Here is a 10,344-nt window from a genome sequence, read left to right as displayed (position 1 = left end):
TTTAAATAAATGCTGCTTAATTAAGCCTTCACCATCCTGCGGCCCTCCAAATGTTTTGGACCCCAACTTCCATCACCCCTAGCCAAGCATCTAGAGGGCCCCAGGCTGGCAAATAGTGCTAAACATATTTATTGCTGTGGTGGGGGGTAGTGAATTGACCCAGTTCTCCCCACCATCCCCAAACCTCTGTAGCTTTAATAAATTTTTTATCACCATTTGAAGGATAGAGGGATAAAAGATACTTAAAAAAATATGTTCCTTAATTTCCATTAGAAATATATACAGGTAGGAGAGGCATTATTTGGAGGAAGGGTTCTAGTCCTCCTTGATTTAAACCAGACTGCCCGACCCTGGTGTCCTCCAGAAGTTATAGCTGGGGACTACAACTCCCATCATCCCTGACTGCTGGCCACACTTGTTGGGGTGTGGGTGTGCTGATTGGAACTGGGAATCCAACATCATCGGGCGGGAAGGCATACTGGTTTGGGGAAGAACCAACCAACCAGGCTATGTGTAACAGTAAACCCAAAGTTGAATCCCCTTTCTGACTTATACCAAAGCTGCAAACCTCGTCAAAAACTCTAGGGTAGTGTTCCAGCCCATCAACAGGCAAATTATACACACACACACACACACACGACCCCCCCCCTTTAGGGACAGTGGTTTGTTCTTGGAAAGATGACTGTTGAGATTTAAGGGGCAAAGACATACAAATCCATGGCCTATTATAGCTAGTTTCCCTGAGCTCAACCTGACACCTAACTGCATCGTTACGGCAGAAGGTCGATCAGCTTTAGAGTCCCATATACAGAGAGGACCCCACCTTCCATCGGTAGGGAGACCTGGTAATGCCATTGGTTACCTGCACAGTGAATAACTTCAAGCTTCCCTAGGAAGATGCCCTTGCACAATTTGCAATGCTTTGGCCAACAGATGGAGAAAAGCACTCTGCTTCCCAATGACCCCATGAGCTGAAATTCCCAAAATGACACCTGGGAGCAGGTACGGATGCCAGAACAGCATTAGCCATCCTTCATTTCAGACCTAGTGTCATAGTCTAGGAATGCGGAGAGGAGAGGCAAAGTCACTCCTAGCAAATCCCAGCTGTTGAAAGCTAATGCCTTATGGTCCATAATTGTGGGCTTGTCTTACATCATGGGTGGGCAACCTGTGGATCTCCAATTGTTACTGAGGCTTGAAGCAGCCACCATGGTGAACAGTCAGGGAGCTACAAACCAGGTGTGAGGAACTTTCAGCCCTCCAGTTGTTGCTTAACTACAACTCCCATCGGCGCCCAACAAGCAGGGCCAGTGGCCAGGGATTATGGGTGTTGTAGTTCAGCAACCCAGGCGGAGCTGTGGGTTAAACCACAGAGCCTAGGGCTTGCTGATCAGAAGGTCGGCTGATCAGAATCTGCTGATCAGAATCCCTGAAATGGGGTGAGCTCCCATTGCTCGGTCCCAGCTCCTGCCTACCTAGCAGTTCGAAAGCACATCAAAGTGCAAGTAGATAAATAGGGATCGCTCCGGCGGGAAGGTAAACGGCGTTTCTGTGGGCTGCTCTGGTTCGCCAGAAGCAGCTTTGTCATGCTGGCCACATGACCCGTAAGCTGTCTGAGGACAAACGCCGGCTCCCTCGGCCTATAGAGCGAGATGAGCGTCGCAACCCCAGAGTCGGACACGACTGGACCTGATGGTCAGGGGCCCCTTTACCTTTACCTTTAGTTCAGCAACACCTGGAGGGCCAAAGGTTCCCTACACCTGATGTACTCCATCAATATCTGGTGGTCCACAAGTTTGCCATCCTGGTCTTACACTTGTGATTTCTACATGAAGACAAGAGTGGTACCTGTTTTCTTGTTGGCACATTGAGAGAGGAAATGCCTAAGGTGTGACCACAAAAAGCCAACAGCTCCTAAGAGCCCCACACAATATTTTAAAAAGGGCATACCCAGAATTTTTCTTTCATTAAAAAACTTTTTTAAAAGGTGCTTTGGAGAAAAGAGGACAATAGATTTAAAAAACCCTTCACCACCCTCCTCTTTCTGGTTTAATGGCATTTTAAAAAAGTCAAATATCCACCAAGTCCAACTTGGTCTGTACAGTCTTGCACCCCTTGTTGGAGTAGATCCGTTCATCCTTTGGAAAGAAGGTCATCTCATCGGCCACCTTCTGGACCACTGACTCGTCGACAGGGTTGCCGCGGGAGACTATCTCTGCTCGGATACACATTTTCACATGCTTGTACTCCAGGGGAAGGAATGGCACGAAGTAATCAATGAGGTTCCGGTCGATAAGACTGCTGTGCCAGAGGCCGCCTGGGGAAGGGCAAAATTAAGGAGGTGAGTGGATTTGGGAACTGGGAGATATCAATGCCCCTGACTGCATATTGTGGTAACTGAGCTGTGAGTCCTGCCTTGCAGGGGGGTTGCACTAGAGGACCCTCTGAGTCCCTTCCAACTCTATATATTGTTATAAGAATTCTCAAATATAAATTAAATGTTCATAAATGTACAAGGCAAACACATACATAAGTATATAAACCGTGTGTTTGAAATAGTACAGAAGAGCAATCCTGAAGCCATTTTTACTCTCCCAAATTGACCTCAAGTATTTCTCTGCAAGGAGGAAGGAAATGGGAAAGCCTTCCCATTGCCTTTTGCTTGCAAATTGTGTCTTAATTTGCAAATTTGTGTAGGAACAGGGTGAGCCTGTGAACTAAACTATTAACCATCACAAAAGAATGGCCAGACTGCCCAGGTAATGCAATCAGGGACCATTATCAGGTATCCTGGCAGACTGGCCTCCTTCTGTGAGGGGATGGTGGTCTTGGGCTACAGGGTGGGCTAAATAAGGGCTTGCGCACCATTGTTCAGGGTTCTCCTCCCTCCTTCATGTGCTGAGTGGGGACCCTGTTGCAACAGTTTAATAAAGATCAGGCTTACTAGCCACTTTGCTTCTCAATATACTCTGGTTGGCTAATGGTTGACTGCTTATTTGTTTTTTAAACTGAGAAGTATATAAATTCTAAATAATACATCTAGCTCAGGATTGCCTACAGGATTGCCTACAAACCAGCAGTGGTTCTTTAGGCAGGGGCAGCCACTGCGGTGCCCTCCATATGTTGTTGGACTTCAACTCTAATCATGCCTGACCACTTCCCATGTTGGTTGCAGGGGTTGATGGGAGTTGGAGTCCAACAACAATCCAAAGGGCCACAGATGGGAGACAGAACTTTGAGTTAGGAAGAATTAAAAAATCTCTTGCTTGACAAGAAAGGAGGAGGGCAAAGAACAGCCAATGGAACTCACTGTTCTTGTTGTTGAAGACGCCCACAGATAACACAGGCTCCAGGTCCTTTAGCTGGATCTCCTCCCTGTCCCGCCCATTGTGCCAGAAGTCTAAGGTCACTCTGGTGATGAGGTCTCCCCCAGCGTTACTGTCAGAAAAGCCAAAGGGGTGGGTGGGAGACATGTTAGGAATCCATATGCTTCATAATAGAACCAGCAATACGCATCCTGATTTTGTAAGAAACCAATCTTACTGAAACTTTGGAACTTCCTGCCTATTGACATCAGTCAGATGCTTTTGGTGCATGCTAAAAATATTTTTTTAAAAAAAAAAAAATTCAGGCAAAGCCTATCTAGACATGTAGAATGCTGGTAAGTGGTGAGCCCCCCACCCCCGTTTGAGGTATGTTTGAAAAAGCAGTGAAGAGGGAAAATGCTAGAAATCATTAGGAAAGGGTTTGAAAATAAAACCACCAGTATCGTAAAGACACTAAATTAATTGATGGTGCGACCCTGCGTGGAGAGTAGCACAAAGAGTTCTGGTTGCCTTGCTTCAAAAGGGATACTGGAAAATATTCAGAAAGGGGCAGTCAAAAGCAGATGGGGCGATTCCCCTATATGACGGGTGCATTTGGGATGTTCTAGTTTAGAGAAAAGGTCAGTAAGAGGTAACATGACAGAAGTTTATAAAATTGTGCATGGCACAGAGAAAGAGGATATAAAACAGCTTTTCTCCCTTTCTCCTGGCATTCGATCTTGTGGACATCCCATGAAGCTGAATGTCAGGAGGTTCAGGATTCTCATGCAGCACCTAATTAGACCCAGGGAACACACTCCCACAGGCGGTAGTGATGGCCACCAACTTGGACAGCTTTGAAACAGGATTAGGAGAAGGTAATGCTATTGTTGGCTATGCTTTGCCTCTACTGTCAGAGGCAGAGTGCCTCTGAATGCCAGCTGCTGGAAACCACAGGAGGGGAGAGTTACTGTTGTACTCAGTTGCTTCTGAGCTTACAACGGACATCTGGCTTAATCAATTTAAAAGCCTAGATGGTTGGAGGTGTCAGGAAGAAGTCAGTACCTATCTGCATGTATGGTGGCATTGTAAAAAAAAATTAAGAGCTTTTGGGAAGAAATTTATAAAGAATTTAAAAAAATAGTTAAATATTCTTTCAAGAAAGAACCAGAAATATTTCTATTAGGAATGTTAAGCAAATAAATTAAGGCTAAAGATAAGATGCTTGATGATGTATGCAATGGTACCGTAGCTGGTAGACTCCTTATCGCGAAAAATTGGAAGAGTAACAAAGTACTCAGTAAGGAGGATTGGCTAGTCAAATTGATAACATACCAAAATTTAGCAATAAAAGCCCACTGGTGGGAGTGGGGTGGAGGTGTTATGTGTGTTTCCTTTTTTTCTGTTCGTTTTTTGTTTTTCAATGTTGATTATTTTGTATTTGGAGGAAATCCTATTTGTTACATTTCTTCGCTTTTGATTTCTGTTTTGAGTTTTGTTTTTGTCAGAAAATATGTTCAGAGCTGTTTGATCAGTTTTGTTTTATTTGTAATTCTTAATTTATAATTCAAATAAAGTTTCTTTATTTAAAATAAATAAATAAAAGACTAGATAGATGGACCTCTGAAGACCTGATCTAGCGGGACTTGTCTAATTTCAAATGGAAACCATCAAATGAAGGGCTTGTGATTGAAGGCAAAGAGATTCCCAACCTGAGAAAAATGAAGATGGCCCTCCTGTAGGAGACACCGTCAATCTGCTCGTAGTAGTCAAGGAAAGGCTTGATGGCATCTATCAGTCCTGGGTGAAGTTTGTCCATTTCATCAAATATGAATACCGACTTGGCGCAGGCACTGACGTTACCCCGAATCCACTTCTGCAGTTGCTCCTGGACGAAAGGATAAAAGGTTGATCTTACAGTTCTTCAGGATCAACCGAATTATGGAGGATGCTCTGATTTTAACATTAAAAAACCCTGACACCCTACTTGTACAGTAATTGACCAATGAAACAAAGCAACAGTCAGACAGAGTGATCCTTAAGTCTAAGAGAGTGGTGGGATTTATGCCAGCTTAATGGAAACTGGTGTAAATTACCCTCATTCCAAACTGCGTTCAGGAGGAGGCCTACTGCTGGCCCGAGCCTGGCAGAGGGTAAAACCACCCTTTAAAGCAGACTTTGACTTGCAACACACTTTTCTCACAGGATCACAGTACTGTAGAGTAACAACTTTAAAGTGGTTTGCAAAAAAAGATAAAACCATAAAAACAGGGGGAAATGCAATACATTATGATACACAATAAGTTAACTAAAATTAAAATCCACATCAACTTTCTAAGCATGTGAGCAGGATTGGCTGAACAGGAATGTTTTTAGGAGGCACTGAAAAAAAGAGTATAGTGAAGGTGCCTGCCTGATATCAAGAAGCAGGGAGTTCCAAAGTGCAGGTGCTGTCCCACTAAATGATCAAGTTTTTTCAAATGTGGAATGGGTAGTAGTATCAATCCGGCTGATCAAAGCAGTCAAGTAGGCACAATGTGGGGTAAGGTGATGATGTAGATAAAGTGGTCCCAAACTGTAACACTTTGAACATGGCCTGGTAGCAAATGAGCGACCAATGCAGATCTCTGAGCACATGTGTTATAATGCTGACGAGGCCTCACTCCTGTCAGCAATTGGGCTGCAGCATCCTGCAGTAACTGAAGCTTCTGCATCAGGCGTGAGGGAAGCTCCACACAGGGCAAACTGATGTAATTCGGTCTTGAAGCAACCAACCCATGAACTACTGTGGCAAGGCTTTCCTGGTCCAGGGATGGCCATAGCTGTTGAACTGTCCACTTAAGTTGGCTGAGCCTCCAGTGACAGAACCGGATATGGAAGCACCCCCAAACTGAGAACTTTCTCCTTCGGGAGGGAGTGCAAACCCATCCAGGGTAGGCAACTAACCAACTTCTCAATTACGGGGGTTTCTTAACCACAGGAGTATAAGGCAGCTCCTTCCATTCATAAAAAAGGAAGCCGCTCCACAAACTCTCAGCTTTCACTTTCCATTCTTCTCCTATATTAACTCCTTTTACTGGAAGGCAAATGGCCACTACTGGTTTTCAAGAGTGCTCAAAAGGCCATAGCAATAGGATCCAAAAAATCCAAAATTTTCTTTTCCTGGGTCGTCCTTCTCCTGCCCTTCTAGAATATTGAAAGCATTTCCAAATGAAGAACAAAGTCTCTACCTGGCGCAAGTCCCAGAGACCTCAGTTTCCCTCTGCGAGCTAGGATTCCCCACAAGCTTACCATTTAGCATGCCATGTACAACCCAGTCATTTAGAGTAACTTTAAAGTTTCTAGCGCTCATGGATGCAAAAAGAAGCTTTAAAGAATGATCAGGAAAAAGTCAGGAAAAAAGCTTTCAATTAGTCCAGGGAACAGGGACCCTGGAAAAGGAAGACAGGAAGCAGACCCTTGGTCCATCCAGCTCAGTACTGTCAACACTGACTGGCAAGGGCTTTCCGGGGTTTCAGGCAAGGACATTCTTAGACCTGGAGATGCCATTGGGGATTGAACTCGGGATCCTCTGCATGCAAAGCAGGTGTTGTACCAGCGAGCTACATCCCTCCCCCTTAACATAAAGTAAAATTCTAGTCCTCACAGTTCTGATTGAAGAGCTGAATTCAATATTGTCAATATTGCCCAGTATTGTCAACACTAACTGGTAGTGGTTATCTAGGCTTTCAGGCAAGGGAGATACTGGGGGGCTGAACCTGGGACCTTCTGCATGCAAAAAACTTAAGAATGTAAGTGCAGTCTGCAAGATGAGGCCAGTGGCCCACCTAGTCCAGCATCCTGTTCCCACCAGATGCCTGAGGGAGATGCACCAGCAAGGTCTGAGCACAGCAGCAGCTTTCTGTCCTTGAGATTCCCAGCAGGTGGTATTTGGAGTGGAGGCAGCATCTGCTTCACCACTGAGTTTTATTATTCAGATATCTCAGTACTCTTGGCTATGCTGTACTACAGCCTTCACTAACCCAATGATAGCCAAATGCTTTCAACTACAGTTCCCATCCAGCTGAGATTGAGAGCTGCCTCACTTTGCCCACTCTGTAAAATGGGTACAAAATAAGCCTAGAATCAGTAACATAAAGCCTTGCAAAAACACTCAGCCAATTACACCCTCACCTTATACAGTGCAATGTGGTGGTCGTGGGGGAAATGCAGTGTGGAAAGGAAAAGGTGGACATGTTTGCTCTTCAGCCCGGCCTTGTGGATGTTTTCGGCAACAATCTGGCTGACAAAATTTTTGCCCGTCCCCGCCCAACCATGCAGGGAGAGCGCCAGGGGTTTCTTAGGGTTTGGGTTGTTGACGAAGCCAGTCACCGCCTTCAGGATCACGTCCTTCGCCAGGTGCTGTCCGAAAAGCTTATTGTCCAGATTCAGCCGGAGCGCTGCAGAGAGGCAAAGATGGAGAGTGTTGTTTTCAGAGAGGCACTTCTGCAACCCTCAGTTGTGGGTCCAGCGATTAGAGTGCCAGACTTTGGACCTGGGAGACCAGGGTTCAAATTCCCACTTGGCCTTGAAGCTCACTGGGTGACCTTGGGCCGGTCACAGCTTCTCAGTGTGACCTACCTCACAGGGTTGTTGTGAGGATTGAATGAGGAAGGGAGAACTGTGTAGGCCACCTTGAGTTCTTTGGAGAAAAAGGTGGGATATAAATGCAATAAATAAATAAACCTTGGGCATTATCCAGCTACAGTTGGGAATGTCCTTCAGAAATCCAGGAGTGCTGCTGCCAGTCAGTGTAGATAATACTGTGCTAGATGGACCAAGAGTCTGACTCAAAGGCAACTTCTTTCCTTGAACACACAGCACAACCAAATTGAACAACTCTATGGGGCCAAAAGGAACACGGGTGGCGCTGTGGTCTAAACCACTGAGCCTAGGGCTTGCCGATCGGAAGGTTGGCGGGTTCGAATCCCCACAACGGGGTGAGCTCCTGTTCCTCGGTCCCTGCTCCTGCCCACCTAGCAGTTCAAAAGCACGTCAAAGTGCAAGTAGATAAATAGTTACCACTCTGGCAGGAAGGTAAACAGCGTTTCCGTGCGCTGCTCTGGTTCGCCAGAAGCGGCTTAGTCATGCTGGCCACATGACCCGTAGGCTGGGCCTCCCCAGCCACTCTGGGCGGCTTCCAACAGATTAAAATACAATAACCTATTTACCTGTTCAACATTAAAAGCCTCCCTAAACAAACGCTGGCTCCCTCAGCCAGTAAAACGAGATGAGCGCCGCAACCCCAGAGTCGTCTGCGACTGGACCTTTACCTTTATGGGGCCAAAACTACTACTCTCTCTCTCTCTCTCTCTGCCCTCCCCCAACAAAAAAACCCTCCAACTTCCCTATGGGCGTATGGGGGTGGGTCCCCTCTAAGGGGGAAGGCCTGCCTTATTTTTCGTCCTCTTTCCTTGCCTCTCTATGGTGGGGCTAGGGCTGCTACATCCCGCTTTTGCCCCTCTATGGGGCCAGCCAGCCACCCTCCCTCCCTGCCTGCGGGTACCGGTGCCGTTGGGCCGCTCCTCCTCGCCGGGGCAGCACTCCACGAAGGCGCAGTAGAAGCGGGGCGAGGTGAGGTAACCGGTCAGAGCCGAGGCCGCCCCGATGGCGATGGTGGTGCTGATGGGCTCCAGGCCCGCCGATCCATGCGGCCCCAAGGCGGCCCCCAGCACCAGGAGCAGCACCGGCGGCTGCAAAAGCAGGCGGAGTCGGAGGCTCAGCAGCCGCTGCATAGTGGACGCCGCGCCGGCGAAACGGCCGGCAATGCCCCGCGCTGGCAGCTACTGATGCAAGTCCGACCGCCCACCTTCGCAAGCACGACGGCGGGGACTACAACTCCCAGCAGCCCCCGCACGGACCCCTTCCCTTTCCCGTAAGCCCCGGCGCCATTTTTGTTTGGGGCGGAGTTTCCATCCTAGCAACTGCTAAGGACACGTTTTAAGCCAGTTTCATTGGCAGCTGCTTAGGGAGTTACCGAACAAGCACGTGGATTGCTTTCGTGTGCATATGTAAACACAATATATAATATAATAAAGTGTGTGTGTGTGTATAAGGTTAATATATATATATAAATAGTGTACAGTACTACAGTGCTTGTTAAAGTCGGGGCGGGGGTGTGACACCCCGGAAGTAGTGCCAAGTCCCCAGCACAACCTCGAGCTGAAGTCAGGACGATGACACTACGCACAACCACGACATAACCCCCCCCCCAAACCCCAAGTCTCTCTCTTCTGAGAAATCAACTATTAAATGCATGCTCCAATGAAATACCATTATTTTATTTGCAGGATGGGTTGAACGCCCTCCTGCTGGGCAGACAATGGAAGGATAACATGTATCCATTCAAGTTTCGATTGCTTAGAAGTGTTACAACGACGTCTACACCCATTTGGCCCATGAAACTCATTAGCTGCCTCTCAGCCTGACCTACTTCACAGGGTGGTCCTGGGGTGGGCAGTGGAGAGGAGGAGGTCCGCATACGGCACCTTGAGCGCTCGAGGAAAAATGGGGTGTAAGTGTAACAAAGGAATAAATAAAACCATGTGTTGGAGAGACATTTTAAGTAAATATGAGTGATATTTAAGGCATTATTAACATTGTTGCAGAAAAATACGCGCCCCCCCTTTCATTCTTCTTATAATACATAGGTTCACTATCAAAGGGGGGATCTTGGAGTATTCACCCAATGGCCATAACCAGGCAAGCAAGACAACACATACACAGCCTCCTCTGGCAAGGGAATTTCCACCTCCAACTGTGCCAGACAGCCGACTATCTTCTACACAATGGATTTTCCTCCCAAACTGGATTGACTCGGGATCTAATCAAAGAACAGGTATCACCTTCATAATGACTGTGAAACTTCTCTTTGTCCTGTGGAATGTAACAGGGAGGGGGTGAGAAGAGACCAGGAGCAGCTGGCCAGGTACTCAAATTTCTACCTCTGGGCCCCTCCTTTTTGTGATGTATCAATGACATATTAGTGATATATTAGTGG

General features: G+C 46.8%; 1 protein-coding gene across 1 annotated transcript; it reads right to left on the bottom strand.

The window, feature by feature from the left end:
* Nucleotides 1–1,336: 1,336 nt before the first annotated feature.
* Nucleotides 1,337–9,229, bottom strand: LOC118083946 (torsin-1B). The gene is made up of 5 exons (XM_035113058.2): nucleotides 8,851–9,229; nucleotides 7,479–7,744; nucleotides 5,018–5,193; nucleotides 3,311–3,438; nucleotides 1,337–2,317 (listed from the first exon to the last, which is right to left on the bottom strand). Exons 1-5 carry the CDS (start codon nucleotides 9,077–9,079, stop codon nucleotides 2,070–2,072), a joined length of 1,047 nt encoding a protein of 348 aa, XP_034968949.1. The 5' UTR covers nucleotides 9,080–9,229; the 3' UTR covers nucleotides 1,337–2,069.
* Nucleotides 9,230–10,344: the final 1,115 nt, after the last annotated feature.

This window comes from Zootoca vivipara, chromosome Z (genome assembly GCF_963506605.1).
Source record: "Zootoca vivipara chromosome Z, rZooViv1.1, whole genome shotgun sequence".
NCBI lineage: Eukaryota > Metazoa > Chordata > Lepidosauria > Squamata > Lacertidae > Zootoca > Zootoca vivipara.
This window is presented reverse-complemented; position numbering and strand designations above follow the sequence as displayed.